Genomic DNA, 17,942 nt, shown 5'->3' with positions numbered 1-17,942 from the left:
TTTAATAAGCTTCAATCTGTTACAGGGCAGCCACAGACCACAACTTAGATAACACCACAGCTATGCTGAGAGAGTGGCTGACCGCCGTGCAGAAACACTACCACTATGTAGAATGGAGGCCTATGGACCAGCCCACGTAAGTAGTATGGACCCTACACCGCTTCCATTCACAACAAGGAGGCCAGGAAAACCTCTTTAGCTTTTTATCTTTTGAACCTTTTCAGCTCAGACGACCATCAGTAGAAATCAAGTAGCAATTATCCTCTGCCTCATACATCATCATGCGTGCGTTTTATCGTGTGTGCATGTGTGTGTGGGTTTGTTCAGTGTGCCGTTGTATTGAAATTATGATTAGTTGTATTTAGTCTGTTAACGTTATTATGTGATCATTAGTGTATTGACATGGGTGCGATCAATATTTCAATATCATCGTTTATCGTATATGAGTGGTGTGGTGATATTGACCTTTTCTGAAAGATTTACAATGAAAGGACATGCCCTTAAATGTATTGCAATATGGAAAAGGTTGTTTCATCTTATATTATCCTTGTGTACAAATGTCGTTGTTATTTTTTATTCGTAACTATGTGTTGGTTTTCTTTAATCTGTATTCTTTAAAATACATCAAACTAACGTAATGCCCGAATAAAAAAATACAAATGCTCCATTGTTTTAAATCATGTCACATTTCTGTTGAATTGACACTAGTCTAGTCCCTTGTCAATGTCATCATTGTTGAATTCAACGTCTATGCTTTCCATTGTAACCACGGTGACCCAGTCTCCGCCGTCTCCCTGTTCTCCTTCAGGTCTTATGCGGGGGAGCTGGGTCCGAAGCACTGGCCCAACAGCAGATACGAGTACGTCATGAAGCTCAAACAAGCCGCGTTGAACTTCGCTAGGAAACGTTGGGCTGACTACATCATGGTAAACACTTCAAAAAGGCTCACCGTCTGTAAACGTATCCTAAGAACGTATCCTAAGAAGCCATCTGAATAAATTGAGAATACATATTTGGGATTGGTTGTTGTTTTACATTTTTTTAATGAGACAGTTAATTACACGTTTTTATCTTATCTCAGTTTGGTTGCCTTTCATGAATTGATTATTCACACTTTTTCCATGTCTGTTATACGCTCGCTTTTCCTCTGGCTGTGTGTATCTCTCTCTCTCTCTCTCTCTCTCTCTCTCTCTCTCTCTCTCTCTCTCTCTCTCTCTGACCCTCTTGGTGACGTCCTCTCTACTCCCTGTGCTTCAGTTTGCAGACACAGACAACATTGTGACCAATCCGGACACACTAAACCTGATGATAGCAGAGAACAAGTCCGTCATCGCCCCCATGCTGGACTCACCGGGCGCCTATTCAAACTACTGGTGTGGTATCACCCCCCAGGTGACAGGTCGCCCCAAACCAATCACACTAGAGAACGCATGTTCTTTAAGCACATTGACCAATCAGACACCACCCCAGACTTTTTGGCCAATGGAATGCAGATAACCACAGGAAGGAGAGGAATGTTGTTTAGTTTTGTTCTGAGTCAAACAATAAAGTCCCATTTACTAATTAATGGCATGGAATGGAGCTTTAAAAAAATATTATGATTCACTTGTAGTAGCTCCTTTTTCATTTTCCATTTTTTGTTTGTTTGTGCATCAGTGTCTCCATTGATTATCAATAAGCTGTGCCAGGTCAGACTCGATACCAACACAGTGTAGTGTTTGGCACAACACGGTCCAAAGGGATCCGATCCCCAAACCAAAACCAAATTCCTAAAACTCCATTGATGTGCCTCCCTCCACCCTCCCTCTCCGCCGCAAACCTCCTCCAGGGCTACTACCGGCGCACGGCCGAGTACTTCCCCACGCGGCACCGCCAGCGGCTGGGCTGCTTCCCGGTGCCCATGGTGCACTCCACCGTGCTGCTGGACCTCAGGAAGCGGGGCATGAAGGAGCTGGCCTTCTACCCGCCGCACGCCGACTACTCCTGGCCCTACGACGACATCATCGTCTTCGCCTTCTCCTGCAGAGCGGCAGGTTCGGTCCGACGACTTGAGCGATGTGTGTTGTTGTTTTTGTTTTGGCGATTCGATGGTAGGTCAACGCTTTGAGGTATGGCGTGAGGGAGGGCGAACGAAAGGCCGGTCCGGTACGGGCACGTTAAAAACGTAGAAAAGACGATCCGTAGATGCAGTCGTGAAAGAGCGTGCAGATGCACGGTTCGGAGCATTAGTGTGTGTAGCGTTATCGGTGTTGTGCGTGCAGGAGCAGTGGTTGTTGGGAACCTTGGGGTTGGTTGAGCCATTGCTGAATGGGGTTTAATACTTAAGCCTATTTATATATTCATGTTCAAAAATGTTTGCATCATGCTGAACAAAATACTTAGGCTGTGGTGAAGTGGAAGATTAAATGATTGGGATTGAAAAAATCCATTGATTCTTCGATGGATCATATCCTCCCTTTGGGCAGATTCATTGTGACGTTGTGTTCTTTCTCCTCTCAGACATCCAGATGTACCTGAGTAACAAGGAGCGTTACGGCTACCTGAACGTACCGGCCAAGCCCCACCACACGCTCGAGGACGACCGCCTCAACTTCGTCCACGTGCACCTTGAGTCCATCGGTAAGCACAGCTGCTATACTGTATCTTATATATATATATATTACATTGACTGCACAATTGTTGCGTACATACATGCATACATGGATGGATAAGACAGACAAGTATAGATGTATGAACAGATGGTTGGATTGATAGAAATAGAAATAGAAATAGAAAATATTTCTATTTCTAGAAAATATGGACCTAGTGTCTGTGACCCGACCCATTGGATGACGATCCGTATTAAGCACATTAAGGGCGGGAATTGAATAGCCGCCTCGCAGTAGTCAATGGCCTCAATTCATTTCAGGCCATTGACGACTAGTCTTTAGTGTTCTTTATGTATGTTCACTTTGAACTACCTAAAGGCAACTAGAAGAATCACAGTCTCTGCTGTTAACCGAGAGGACCTACATGTTAATGGTGTGGTATTGCATATATGTATTGCAGAGTTAATATTGGTCGATGACACTCATTCCTCATCCATTCATTCACCTGCACATCAGCAGGGTTATCTCAGTTCTTCTCCGAGGTGTCCCTTTGTTGCCGTACATTCACAGGCTACTTTGGGTCCATGAGTTTTTGAAATGTGTTTCAATACTCCTTTGTGTTCTCCCAACAGTCGAGGGCCCCCGGATGCATCCCTCTCGCTTTGTGCACATGTTCCCCAAACAGAGAGACCTGATGGGCTTCAACGAGGTGAGCTGTCCTCTCCCGGGGCCTCACATCCTCCTCATACTTTAGGGGTCTCCTCATTATAGCATCAACCACAAACAGGACCCACATCCAGACGATGAAGGAGCAGGTCAGGAGTGTGTTTAATGATAAACACAGCAGGTAGGACCTGTTCCAGTCCAGACCTGGGACGGATGTACAAGTAGTCCATTCATGTGTGTCAAATTAGACCAATAGTATTACTAGGCAGTGAGAGGTCCCAGTTGCTTAACCCAAACAAACGATTTCTAGTCTACGGAGTGTCTGAACATAACTCTGGCTCAGATTATCAACATATTACCGCATATCATACGACTTAACAAAAGAGCAGACTTTCTCTAACAAACTTTAAGGGGAATACCGAAATGGTGTCATGGAAGCGTTGTTTGCGTGGTTACGATTTTCCGGCGTCACGTCAGCCTCCAGCCTGACGTGCCCCCTCTCTGCTCCGCAGATCTACCTGATCAACCTGCGTCGCCGTGCCGACCGCCGAGAGAGGATGCTGTTGTCCCTCAACGAGCTGGAGGTGGACGTCAAGGTGGTGGACGCAGTGGACGGAAAGTGAGTCAACAGAAGGAGAATTCGGGAAAATGCGAGAGATCGCACGGCACGGGTTCAGAATATTCAGAGATCGCGTGCTATAGGAGAAGGGTGTTGGTTCTGGCGCAAGAGGCTCTGGGTTAGACCCTCCACAAGGTCTACAGCCGACCTTGGAGACATCGTCAAGCGATCTGTGAGCATTCCCTGTTAGTCGCTTTGGAAAAGGGAGTCTGATAAAGGGCTAATTGTACATAATAATAATAATAATAATAAATAAAATTGATATAGCGCTTAATATGGTACTCTAAGACGCTTTAGAGTCGACATAGAGATGAGTGTAAGCTCAAGGGTCTGTGTTTGATCACTGGGACAAACTGGGAAAGAGTACAGCTAGGCTGCTCTAGATGTGAAGCATTTTAAAGCGATCTAAAACATAACAAAGGAAATGTCCCAGAGGGATGTGTCCACTACACACCTACCGAATATCCAGGAAAATGTACATCATTCATATATTCCTCAAAGCTATTAACTCATACTTATAAAGGAGAAGCATTGTAGGGGCGTGGTCTGTATTCCCCCCCCTTCTCCATTTCGCTGTTTAGTGTAGTTTATGCTTCCTCAAAGTCTGAATCACAGTAGCTCCATACAGCTTCCCTGGCGCCACAACACGAGCCTACCCGAGTATTGGTCAGTGCCCGGGCCACGTGAGCGTGCGGTAATTGACCACGCTTGGCTACGTAGCCAGAAGGGAAGATAGACTCCACCCATTAGATCGGCTTGGAGAAATAGTAGGAAATCAATATACTGAAATAACCTGAGATTGCAATGGATTTCATGGAACATCATTTCCCGAGTGTCAATACACACAGTGATAACCCCCGCTCTCTTTACTCTGTCCCAAAAACCTGCTGGTTCTGGGTCTTTGCCCGATCGACCGGTAAATCCCCTCTTCCAACAATAACGGTCTGTCATTAGGCGTGTGTTTGTGCGTTGTACATTATGGTGTGTTGTGTATCTGTGTGCTGCAGTGCTCTGAACAGCAGTGACATTAAGCTGCTGGGCGTGGACCTGCTGCCGGGCTACTTCGACCCCTACTCCGGACGCACCCTGACCAAGGGGGAGGTGGGCTGCTTCCTCAGCCACTACTTCATCTGGAAGGAGGTGAGGGCGATCGCACGCACGCACACGCACGCACGCACGCACGCGCACACGCACACACACAGAAGCAGATTCACACACACACACACGCACACTCACACACACGCATACATTTGAGCTCCATTATACCTTCATAGAGAAAACTAACATACCGTATTTACAATTTTGTCAATAAATGTAATGCCTACGGAATAGAGTGTCTATGCATTAAAGACAGTGATATTCACACACATGTTTTATTTATATTGATATGTATTGGTTCTATCGTCTTGCCCCCAGATGGTGGACCAGCAGTTGGACAAGGCGCTGGTCTTTGAGGACGACGTGCGTTTCCAGGCCAACTTCAAGCGGCGAGTCCTGAGACTGATGGAGGAGGTGGAGAAGGCCCAGCTAGACTGGGACATCATGTAAGAGCAAGAGGGAGAGGGAGAGGGAATGGGGGAGAAGGAGAAAAAGAGGGCAGGGGGGGAGAGGGAGAAGGAAAGGGAGAGACAGGGGGAGATTTAATTATAGCTTCGACAATTTGCACAAATGTTAGGAGGTCGATTCACATTTTACGATATGTGCATAATGTCTTAAGACTTTATATGAAAGTATTGTACATTATAACCTTCATTCCCAAAGCACTTTTTAATGGAGGTTACAAAGTCCTTCCAAACAACAGAACAAAACTACACTACAGAAAAGCAAAACTAAAGAGTAGCTTAACAGTTCAAAGACTTCCTGAAAAGGTGGGTCTTTAAGCAGGCTTTGAAACAGGAGACTTAAGAGACAGGAGGTAGAGCCCTGTTTTTGTCCTCAGGTAAGAGATTCCATAGCTTTGTGGCCCGGAGGGAATAGGCACAGCTGCATTTAGATTTCAGCCTGGTTTTTGGCAACAGATAATTGCAAAAAAATGTAGTCCATGTAACACGATATAAAAATACATAAATGTGAACGTCTAATCAGATGAACCACATGAATAACACGACACAAGGTTTTCCAGAGAGGTATCTCTTCAAATGACCCCCATTTTGTGAGGAAAACATTTGTTCCGAGGTTTTGTCATAGAACTGGATGCATTTCTCCACACGTGCAGAACACATGCGTGTTCAAAAAAAGCCTTTTCAGGAGCATCCAATTGGCGCGAGCATGAATACCGCAAACACAAAAACAAACCCATATAAATAAATACATGAAAGTACAACGTGTGTGGCTCCTCCACCTCCTCATCCCCTGTTGTCTGTTGTCAAACCTGTTGCCATAGTTACCTGGGCAGGAAGCAGGTGAACCCGGGCAAGGAGGAGGAGGTGGACAACGTTCACAACCTGGTGACGGCCGACTACTCCTACTGGACGTTGTCCTACGCCATCTCGCTGCAGGGCGCCCAGAAGCTGCTCAACGCAGAGCCGCTGTCCAAGATGCTCCCCGTGGACGAGTTCCTACCCATCATGTACGACAAGCACCCAAGGTCAGTACCAGGCCAGGCACGCACACAAACACACGGAAATGTGCTTGTGCATGCGAGTGCGCACGCATTCAATGTTCTGTTGTCATCTCTCCACGTTACTGGGCGTAAAATTCTGTTTCAAATCATTTTTAAAAATAAATAAGTGTATTTATTACACATAAATAAATTATTAAATATATATTTATAAATATATATATGGTTTCACAGGTCAAAGGTGAATTTTAAGCAGGATTACTTAAGCCTACAAGTTAAAAAACACATTGGTTCAATCGGAGCAGGTGCAAGGGGTATGGTCAAACGTTGACAAAATCCACGTCACACTCGCCTAAGCTAGGACATGCAGCCGATAGAGGCGTGAAACCGACCAACAGCGAAAAGCATTTTTTGGCGGGATGTATCAGACTTCTTGTACTTCACCCAGAATTTCCCCCGTTCAACATTCTATAAATGTTAGCCAAAAATAACACAGAAATGTTCCACCAACAACAACACCATTTCTAACGGGTAAGTTTACCTGTTAAATAACTGGTGTTCAACTGTGGTTAAACATGCCCCCAAGTAGCTGTATCTAAGATTAATCCATCATAACCCAATGCTTGTTTTCTACTACTCTAGTCTAATTTATACGTGGTGTTTTCGTTCCATAACACGGATCATTGCAGAATCATGGTTTTGTTTTTGGATAGAAATGCACGGGAAAGATGGAAACGTGGAAAGCCTCCAGTTTAATTTGTGTTTTCCCAGGGATAGTTAATCAAACTGATAGACAGCAGGGGATGGTTAGAAGCAGAGGATTCCCATTTTTTTTTTTTTCTGGAACTGCTTAACATTCAAATTTCCTATTGCCATAAACACGCCTCTCTCCTCAACATCTCCCTGCTTTTCAAAGCCAGTTCATTGTTGGCTTATGTAAGTTGGGTCTTGGGATCTAAATCCAGTAAAATATGTGTTGCAGTCTTGTATGTAAGATTCATCAAAAAATGAATGCTTTGGCTTTAATCAGCAGGATAATTTTATAACTTTTGAGCTATTTACAGTTTCATGTTTGCTCAATGCTAGTATTATCTATTATGCAACAGTAGGCAAACAGTAGTTGGAAAACTCCAAACACACCAAAGAGGAGGTGAATCACTGCCTTTGCAAGGAAGTTTATTTAGATTCAACATGAAGAGCCTACGGTCTTCATCATTGTGAGTGTGCTGCCATCTAGAGGTTAAGACGTGCTAGTGTGATTGATATTATGTACGAAAACATCAAAAACTGATTGTATCACAGAATACCTTTAGAACAGCGTTTACTGAAATATAGTTAGATAGAAAAATAGAGAATATACATAATACAAAACACAGACTTTTACTTGAGCTTTTACTAACCCTAACTCAAAGCTGGCTGCAGACATTGTGTAAAGAGAGATAGTATTAAAGATATATATTCTTAAGCACACATGAGGTCCGTCGCGGCAGTGGTAATAAGGATGTAACAAACTTATTTTGACCTCGCATATATATGCTACAACAGATGCTTTGCCTATAGAGAGATCGTTTTTACAAACCATTAAGGCTCTTTCCCGGTGCCCCCACCAGACGAGGTGTATGGATGAGTGAGGCTACATGTAAAACGTCAAGTATGAAATATGATGTACTCCTAGCAGACTTGCAAAACCACAAAGCTTGACAATGCCTTTTGGCTCCGCCATCTGTAGACAAATGGCTCCCTGCCAGCCATTAAGTTGGCTCTTTCTGCCTGTTTTCTGTCCTGCTTACAGGCTGTCTAATCCTCACCGGACATGCTTGTCTAGTTGGCAATTCCGACCAAAGCAACAAAAACCTCATGCCAGCCAGAACTATAATCATTAATACCAACAAAGATTTAAAGTAAACAAGATTACTCAGGATAATATTATCTTTACAAATGTAGTGTCGCACATTTTTAACATAACATTATCACTAACATATCATTGATTGAACCAACTGTTGCATTCCCCTGTTTATCCAGCGAGGCGCATAAGGCCCACTACCCCAACCGCAACCTGCAGGCCTTCAGCACGCGCCCCCTGCTGGTGCAGCCCTGCCACTACGCCGGTGACCCAGCCTGGGTCAGCGACACGGAGACCTCCACGCTGTGGGATGACGATGCAGTCCGCACCGACTGGAGGGGCTCACAGAAGACTCTTAAAGGCGCAGCTCAGCAACCCGAGATGTTGTCCAACGCTTATAAGGATGAACTGTAGACGAGGAAGGGGTCAAATGTCAGTCCAAGGAGGCCGGTGAAAGCTCTAAGATCACGGGGGTCGGGGAGTTTAGAAAGGAGAATGTTCCCTTGACTTCATGACAGGAGCTCCCGCCATTGGTCAGCTTGGTGTCAGGTGACATCAGGTGGGATAAGGGGTTCTAAAGGGTCCTCTATGTCGCTGGCCTTCTAAAGATCATGGTACACAAATTAGTTAGATTGTCTCTAGGTTTTATGCAACCTGTTGGGCGATGTGCAGTTATGCCATCTTGTGGATGGAAAGAGTCAGTATTTTTTTTTGCTAGTCGCATACTCACACATACTACTAAGTAAGGTAGTGTTTCGTACAAAGGTGTGTTTTCTGTGAGAGTTGCGATGTTACATGCTTTAAGTTTTAGACAATGAAAACCCATTTAAAGGAATATCTGACAAGTCCAAGTTAATTTAAGGCTGTTTCACTTGTACACATGGTATACAATGTGATTCAATATTTTGATCATTTTAATATTTGTTTGTGTATTTTAAACTGTGCGTGAATGGTTGTGTGGAGGTTTCTAATGATTGCATGATCAAATTGGACCTCTAACGGAGCAATTCTTATGTTTTTTATGTGTAGAATAGAGACTTCATTTGATACTAAATGATACACTCCATTTGTTGTGCCTCACAGAATGGGCAACAAAACAAAGTATCCTTCCTGTGTATATGAATAATTTTTCTCCATATGGATTCATTCGAAAACTGTATAAACTGTGTATGATCTTGTTTTACAAAAATATTTTGTACATCATGTAGTGATCTAGGTTCATGGTACTTGAGTCTTCAGTTGTATTTCTTTTATTTTCTAATGTCAGAACCTCAGAACCTTCTTTTGACGTGGTTGACGATATTGTGCGACACAATAATATGCATTTAAAACAGATCAAAATGATAGAGAATACCAAAAATGGATTGCAGATAAGGAACGCCATATTTTGACAAATGTAGAGAAATATCTGTGCAATAATTCATGAATGGGAAGAAAAAAAGCAAAAAGCATGCAATAAATTCTTATTGTATAATTATTTCATGCATTTTGGACAGTCGTTCTGGATTGTGAAGTTGACTGATGGTTGCAGTGACACATACACTTTCACTAGCACACGCACACTTACACTCAAAGAGAGAGTCAGTTGCCATAGTTGTGTCATGGTCCTGATATATGGAAGGGGATAAATGATCCAACTCCACCACACACTTCCCCGTGTCTTACAGGACAAGCAGGATCATTTCGAGAGAGAGGGAGAGAGGGGATGGTCGAGTGTAATTGGCCAAAAGCTGGACTGTCTGAACTCGACCGATCCCACTGTGGGAGGGGATGTCAACACAGTTTCCTATTGGCTCACCGACTCTAGGGGGCTTCATGGTTAATGTTGGGGAATGTCCCACAAAAGTTAGAGGTTAGCTTTTTAATGTTTATCTCTACTGTATGTTTTATCTTTCCATTTATGTGGCTTTGAATCAACATTTTGGGGGCGTTGTTCTTCGCTGTGCCCAGTTCTTCCAATTAGTTGACATTCCATGTCAGGCAATACGTCGTGTCTAATTTCTCATGCAAATAAAAACTGAAGATATATAAATATGGCCCTTCTGATAGTCCTATTTTCCTATTTCTCTACGCCCCCACCTTATATCTTCAGTGAACAGATGTGACCTGATGTTCTTTCGCTTGGATGGGAAGTCAGCCATTTAGGGCTGATACATCAACAGCTGTTGCCCTAAATGCACACATCAGAAATAAAAACATTTGTAGCAGCTCTCAATGATATGAAAATGTAAAATAGGGAATGCAATTATTACCAAGGCACATGGGAAACCTGAGAACAATTGTATTTACACTTAAATCCTACATCAAAATAAGAGCAAAATATTTTTACACTTTTGTCCAGCACATTATATTCATAGACGGTGCCTAAAAAGTCCAAATTCCGCACGCTGTGACAACGTCTTTGATGCACAGGAAGACTTCTCTCAACTAAGCAGACGATTTCGATCGACTTAAGGTACTTCCAAAACTATTGCCTCTGCATTTACACTTTGTACGGAAACTGGCTGTATCGAAGAGCATTGCAAGTAAGTGTGTGAGTCAACAACCTCGTTATGAATACATAGCCTATGCTGAGGGGTTATTTGGAGATAGCAAGTTTTGCAAGCATTTTGTGCTTACGCTAAAGTTAGGCTAATTTGTCACTCCTTACCAAGTACTTCATAGCCATGGATATTCTGTAAGAGTGTAATTATTCAATGTTTAAAGTATCAATTTACTGGACAGCTGGAGCTTGGAAAAGTATGCGTGCAATGCAGCTGCTGGACATGACTGTCATTCAAAGTTAGGGCATAGGGGAGGACATGCATGTGTGTTAATTTAGCACAGACACACTCGAATTATTCCAAGATAATTTAACAACAGGATTACAGTGTGTTATTTACGTAAAAATCACGTGTCCGATCAGGTGCATTCACACCAAAAGCGAAACGGATATTTTAATCCGACGAGGTTGCTCGCGCGATTTTCAAAACCAGCATGTTGGAGGAGAAAGTCTGCACTGTGAACCAGTTCATTCTGGACGTCAGAGAATGAACGCTGATAGACTGTCAGGACAAAGCTCAAGTTAAATTCGCGGCAAACAAATCTCCATCGTTCGCGCGACTAGAATCACGCGAAGTCCTTGTATCAGGTCGTTCGTACCGCTATTCAAGATGATTAAACTTTATTCGCGTCTTTGCATGAACTCTTTATGTATTCTCGCCGCTCCTTGGCTTTGGCTGTGAACGCAGTCAGAACATTGAGTGGTCTGGATGAGCGCACCGTCGGGCCATAGAACATGCACTCGTTGTCTTTCCCTAAATGAAAATGAAAAGCCGGCTAAAATTATAGCCGGCTTTAATTTAGATAATTTGTGCCTTCTGTACTCGACCTTGTTTAACACCATAGTATCCATTGCATTATTTAAATTTTAAGAGTTGGTCACTGTTGAACGAAAGACCCTTTGGTATATGCATGATTAAGAAACATAAATCCTAATTTTACCTGGATTGGAAAGCGCACTTTAAGAGACATCCTGCTGCTAGATTGCAGACAAAAATATAATTATGTTATAATATAATAAAAAAATGAATTATGTATACCCTGTTTTATCAACTGAATTTCCTTGAGATAAAGGGGCTATTACAGCCGACACTTTTAGCCCTAATCACCTCTGAAGATAATAAGTGCAATGAATAGCTTGTCGATTGCGTCAACATGTCCCAAGAGCTTTTTGTTACAACAAGGTAATAAGGGCTTATAGTCCTGATTTTCATAGCATCATTGTCCCGGTAAAGAAACAACTTACCGATTACTGCGTACAGGCTCATTAACTTAATCAGGTCGGTTAGGGACCATTTACCAGTGGATCGGTCAACCCTTTTTGACTTATTATTGTGTTGTGTAGATTTGCATCCTTGCGTTGATTAGCAACATGAGAACGAGCTTGAATGGCCTTCAGAACCTTGCCTGTATGCTATGTGTTTCTGCCTGCAGGGGTCATACCAGGGGTCATATCAGGGGTCATATCAGGGGCCATGCCAGGGGTCATGGGGTTCTTGGGGTGCGTTGCGCGGAGGGCAGGCCTGCGGTGGTCTCCTGGGGTCTCTCCTCTGGTCCGGACCAGCGCTCGCTGCTACAGCTCGGAGCCCACCAAGGAGAAGAACGTCCCGTACGAGAAGACCCTCAAACAGCAGGGCGGGGCCTCGGCCGGCCCCACCAAACCACTTCCCAGGTCAGAGGTCACGACCAGGGGCTTGCATCATTGCATCCTTCCGTGACATTATAATGTTCGTTCAGTGGTTCATCCTTTCAAATGTATTGCTTTTATCGATTCTAAAGCAATTGTTTTTGAAGGATAAATGCTGCACAAATTTTTTACTGTTAATATTTCAGTTACAGAGGCCAGTTTCATATCTATTAATTTCCAGTTTCATCTATTCTTTCTTAAATTCTAATTCATAATCGATGCATGTATATTCTTCAACTCAATGGAGGATCATTTGTGTTGAAACAACAAGAGGTTTTTAATACAATTATTGAATCAGTGTGATGAAAGCTAGTGGAAAAGCGAATTCAATGAATTAATGAAAGTGTGTCCTGTGTTGCCGTGGTGATTGGTGCCCTGCAGGTCAGCTGATGCGGTGGTGATCGGAGGGGGCAGTCTGGGCTGCCAGACCATCTACCACCTGGCTAAGATGGGCATGACCAACGTGGTTCTGCTGGAGCGGGACAGGCTGACCGCCGGCACCACCTGGCACACTGCAGGTAGGGAGGGAGGGAGGAGGGGGGGAGGGAGGGATTGATGGGAGGGAGGGAGGGGTGGGTGGGTGGGGGGAAGGCTGTATAGATGGATGGATGGAGGGGGGGAAGGGATCGATCGATGGGAGGGAGGAGGGAGGGTGGGAGAGGGGGAGGAGGTGTAGATGGATTGATGGAGGAATGGAGAGAGGTATGGATGGTTGGTATGATATCCAGGACATACATTGCACTGCTGCTCCGGCTGGCATGCTGCAGTATACACAAGCATGTCCAACGTTTCTGGTCTGTTTGAAAAGTGCATGGGAATTACAGGGAGGCTCAGTGATGAGCATACACTATGGCAGACAGAAGTACAATATTTGTGGAGGATCAAGTTTGGCAAATAGTTCTGTACGTGACACACATACCATGCAGGCACTTCATCTGTCTGGGGGATGTATGTCTATTCATCTGTCCGCCAGTCTGTTTGTCTGTCTGTCTGTCTGTCTACGTGTCTGTCTTTATCTGTCCACTTCTCTGTTTGTCTCTCTGGAACCCTTACGAAAGCCATTACTGACCTAAGCCGTTAATATGGCTGAAGAGTTTGGTATTTGTGGTCAATGCGAGTCATGATGAACCAGGTGTCAGGTCAGGTCTTCACACCTTTTGATACAACAATATGATCATATTATATTATCATATATTATACATATATATTATATTATCTTATTACATGGCTCATCTCAATGCTGTAGAACACTCATGGGCCTTCACAACCTCCGGCGGTGAATAATTTTTTGATAATTCTCCGTTGCTAAGCATATAATGACCGCTGTCAAGGAAAGTGGATTTCTTGCCGTCTTTCGTATCACTCCGCAAGTAGTCCGCTAACTTATCAAGTACCCAGCGTACTCGGTTGATAAATGACGTCATCCTCTTTGGCAGACTATTGCTCTGCTGATGAACACTACGAATGCTGGTAAAAAATAAATTGCAAAAAGTATTATTTTTGTTTTGGCAAGTAGCCATGTAATAGGTGGGATAATGTATAGAATAAGCCCCTTCAGGGCAAAGCAGGACAACTCCGCTGCGCGTCGGTGTCCCGTTCGTGCTGTTGGGGCTAATTTCCCCGATAATGACCGGCATTCTATACATTATCCCTTACATATATCACAGGCAGGCTGAGGAAAGTTTGCAAAGCGAACCCCACTTTTTTTTATCATATGTGTCTTTATTGTTATTATTATTATTATTATTATTATTATTATTATTATTATTATATTTTGACCTATTTTTCTTCATCTTCCGCCTAATTTTCCATAATTATCTGCTCCTACAGTGTTGCAGGGGGAGGAAAGTTGTATAAAATACTCTGAAACTTGTTTGCCTTATTTGACTTGCTGAATCGTTTTGCCTCAAGGACCCATCAGGTCCGACAGGATAGATTTTGCTCTACCTTAAAAGATTTGGAAAACCTTGAAAGAATCATGAAAGCCGAATGCCCAAAACAACCACAAATTGTGTTGGGATACTCCTGACTATGCCCAACCTAATGGTATTGTTTTGCTTTTGATTATGCAAATGAGTGATCTATGCGAAAATGCGCATTGCAGCGACTTATGTAGTTGGTCTGGTTTTGAAGGTTATGTGAGAGTCTTTAATTCTGCCCCCACTTGGGAAACAAATGTTTGCATAACCAGTTCTGGTTTAAATTTAGAAACCCGGTGAAAGCCTGTACAATCAGCAGATGTACTGGTAAACTGGCCAAAGGCTAACTTCGTCCACATTTATAACAGTTTTTTTTTGAGAAAGAGGAAACAGTATCTCTACCCTCTTACCTGCCATACGATCCTATGCCAATATTGTACTCCTCTGTCTTGGCAATGTAAAATTACTTAAGAAGGGATGTAACCTTAACCTGTGTGTGTGTGTGTGTGTGTGTGTGTGTGTGTGTGTGTGTGTGTGTGTGTGTGTGTGTGTGTGTGTGTGTCTAACCCTAGCCGATAAGTACAAAGTGACTTTAGAAAACTTTGGATATCCCTTTTTTGTGTTGTTCTCCCCCTACACCACAGGCCTGTTGTGGCAGCTAAGGCCCAGTGACGTGGAAGTAGAGCTCCTGGCTCACACCAGGAACGTGATCTCGAAAGACCTGGAAGAGGAGACTGGCCTGCACACTGGCTGGATCCAAAATGGCGGCCTGTTCATTGCCTCCAACAAGCAGCGGCTGGACGAATACAAGAGGCTGATGTCGGTAAGGACACGGGAATAGCTGGAGCTCTGGGAGCGCCGAGGGCTGGTGTTGTGTTGGGGGAAAAGCCTAGAGTAGTGATTCAGATAGGTACGGCATAGCGTTGACGCTAGGTGCAGGGTAGAGTTTAAGCTAGTTGCAGAGTAGCTTTGAAGCTAGGTGCAGTGTAGCGTTGAAGCTAGAAGCAGCGTAGCGTTGATACTAGGTGCAGGGTAGAGTTAAAGCAAGGTGCAGAGTAGCTTTGAAGCTAGGTGCAGCGTAGCATTGAAGCTAGAAGCAGCGTAGCGTTGATACTAGGTGCAGGGTAGCTTTTAAGCAAGTTGCAGTGTAGCATAGAAAATACAAAAGTAAATGATAGTAAATATAATCCGACTTCAACGGGTCAATTCTTCTTCTTCTTCTTCTTCTTCTTCTTCTTCCTCCTCCTCCAGCTCGGCAAGGTGTACGGCATCGAGTCCTACGTGCTGTCGCCCGCGGAGACCAAGGACCTGTACCCGCTGATGAACGTGGACGACCTGTACGGGACGCTCTACGTGCCCAAGGACGGCACCATGGACCCGGCCGGGACCTGCACCACGCTGACCCGGGCCGCCTCGGCCCGCGGCGCCACGGTAACCACAGGACCAACAGTCACATACAGTGTTTATCATGAGGCCCAGCACACTGTAGCACGGGGTTATTGTGGACGGGGAGATTCTTGCAAATAATTGAAATAACGAATCAAATATAATTATAAACTTGTTTGCCATAAAAGCAGGTTTTATTTATTGGTTTATTTCAGGGATATTGCACACTAATCAACATTCAAACTGTAAGTTAGCCAGAGTTAGCCGAAGAGGCTAGTTTACATCTGTTTACCCCTGTTGAACCAGATCAGTGTGTTTGGATAAGAATAAGTCTTCCATACTTGGAGGAAATAGTGGGCTTGGTAAATATTATTAAACGCCATGGTATGTCAAGATAGCAATGTTTACCAGAAGTAAACGCCTCAAATTCATCATCAAACATGTCTCTTAGACATCCTGGGCAACATGTATTTCACGACCTTTCTGACAATATATTTGGTTGAGGTCAGACTTGAACCCACAACGTCTGGCTCCTAGTCCCCATGCTCTACCACTGAGCTACTTGTACACAAATGGCTGAAGGGCGGATTATGATTACTATGGCATATCTGTGCCATAGCAACGGGTTTACCGGCCGTTAACGTCTCAAAATAATCCCCAATGGTTTTGTTACGTCAAATATTGCACATGTTTTTGTGTGTCTACCCGAGTATGTGAGTACCTTCCTCTGTGTGTACCGATGTATGGCCAACGAGCCACCCCGGTCAGCGATTGACGGGTCGTACCTGCGTCTCCGCTCCTCTCCACAGGTGATCGAGAACTGCCCGGTGACGGGCATCACGGTGCGAGAGGACGAGACGGGGGTGAGGAGGGTGAGGGCGGTGGAGACGGAGCACGGCACCATCGAGACGGCCTGCGTGGTCAACTGTGCAGGTGAGTCGCGGTCGGTCGGCATAGCAACCCGGGTTCGGCCCTCTGCGGGCCATGGAGAGGGGAGGGGAAACAGCAAAAGCTCATTGAAACTCAAAATGCATTGATTTCCTCCATAGAAGCGTTATAAGAGGATCGCGTTATGAGGGGATTACACCAGAAGCTGCATTGCGAAACGAAAGTTACCAGTCCTAATAATGGTTAAAAGGGTATACCTAGAGTTCATTTGGAAACAAAGGATTTAAAGGAGAGATAAGGAGTGAAAAGTAACGGCTATTGGACTGTAAACCTCATAGTGCCCAACGTACGCTGATGAGGTTCTGATTAGAGAAGCCTTGGTTCTTCGGACAGCTGAGCGGTTTATATATCATTATTTTACATTGTTGATTGTACAAACTAAAATGGCAACTAAATAAAGCACTTATTCTCAGCAATTAAGGTAAAACATTTATATGTTGAATAGTCTCTCAACTCATCTTCAATGATTATGAGCCTTTGGATATGGTTCTATGATTACTGCTAGCACGAGTCCTTAGCGTGGGAGTGTTTCTACCCAGGTCGATTCTGACCGAAAATTGCTAATTGCTGTCTTGATAACCCTGTACGCAGTTCTGTCAGATTCTCTTCCAGACTTTGGAACCATTGGCCAACATGTCTGTATGCTGGACATTGGATATTGTGGAAAGCTTTGTATTATAGGGTTTTTTCTGTTTGTTCTTGTTGTCTTTGGTGATATGGATCCCTCTGGGTCTGAAATAAAGATAAAGATATGACCGTATTGGTTTATATTTTTCACTTTTTCAAGTCCTGTTTTCTCGTCTCTGTTGCAGCTGTTTCTTTGACACAGGCCATCCTAGGACGGTTAGACAAGTGAAAGCCGTCTTTAGTATGTCTGTCTGACGGTGTGCCTCGTGCTCCCTGCAGGTGTCTGGGCCACCAAACTGGGGGACATGGCCGGGGTCAAGGTGCCTCTGATCGCCATGCATCACGCCTACGTGGTGACGGAGAGGATAGAGGGCATCCAGGTAGGAGCTAGCCACATGTAGCTTAGCCCCATCCAGGTAGGACCTAGCCACATGTAGCTTAGCCCCATCCAGGTAAGACCTAGCCAAATGTAGCTTAGCACCATCCAGGTAAGACCTAGCCAAATTTAGCTTAGCGGCACTATCTCTTTGGTAGAGGATAGAGGGCATCCAGGTAAGA

At 44.2% G+C, this 17,942-nt stretch overlaps 2 protein-coding genes across 9 annotated transcripts in view; both read left to right on the top strand.

Annotated features, from left to right (window-relative positions):
• Positions 1–9,753, top strand: part of cercam (cerebral endothelial cell adhesion molecule) — a 10,887-nt gene extending 1,134 nt beyond the window's left edge. Inside the window, exons 2-12 of the mRNA XM_060050235.1 lie at positions 26–136; positions 809–926; positions 1,258–1,392; positions 1,829–2,033; positions 2,500–2,619; positions 3,221–3,297; positions 3,767–3,873; positions 4,881–5,013; positions 5,290–5,417; positions 6,257–6,460; positions 8,456–9,753. Of these exons, the coding sequence (XP_059906218.1) occupies positions 26–136; positions 809–926; positions 1,258–1,392; positions 1,829–2,033; positions 2,500–2,619; positions 3,221–3,297; positions 3,767–3,873; positions 4,881–5,013; positions 5,290–5,417; positions 6,257–6,460; positions 8,456–8,690 (1,573 nt within the window). The 3' untranslated portion in view covers positions 8,691–9,753. The remainder of the gene's footprint in view (positions 1–25; positions 137–808; positions 927–1,257; positions 1,393–1,828; positions 2,034–2,499; positions 2,620–3,220; positions 3,298–3,766; positions 3,874–4,880; positions 5,014–5,289; positions 5,418–6,256; positions 6,461–8,455) is intronic.
• Positions 9,754–10,613: 860 nt separating this feature from the next.
• sardh (sarcosine dehydrogenase) overlaps positions 10,614–17,942 on the top strand; it is a 34,440-nt gene continuing 27,111 nt past the window's right edge. Inside the window, exons 1-7 of one of the 8 annotated variants that reach the window (XM_060050227.1) lie at positions 10,614–10,731; positions 12,252–12,489; positions 12,886–13,022; positions 15,068–15,246; positions 15,675–15,854; positions 16,619–16,742; positions 17,664–17,764. In XM_060050227.1, the coding sequence (XP_059906210.1) occupies positions 12,293–12,489; positions 12,886–13,022; positions 15,068–15,246; positions 15,675–15,854; positions 16,619–16,742; positions 17,664–17,764 (918 nt within the window). In that variant the 5' untranslated portion in view covers positions 10,614–10,731; positions 12,252–12,292. Of the gene's footprint in view, positions 10,814–12,251; positions 12,490–12,885; positions 13,023–15,067; positions 15,247–15,674; positions 15,855–16,618; positions 16,743–17,663; positions 17,765–17,942 lie in introns of all 8 variants that reach the window. The other 7 variants (XM_060050232.1, XM_060050226.1, XM_060050233.1 and 4 more) reach the window with 7 other exon arrangements.

The sequence above is a fragment of the Gadus macrocephalus genome, chromosome 4 (genome assembly GCF_031168955.1).
Source record: "Gadus macrocephalus chromosome 4, ASM3116895v1".
NCBI lineage: Eukaryota > Metazoa > Chordata > Actinopteri > Gadiformes > Gadidae > Gadus > Gadus macrocephalus.
The sequence above is the reverse complement of the archived record's forward strand: the minus strand, read 5'-3'. Positions and strand labels throughout refer to the sequence as shown.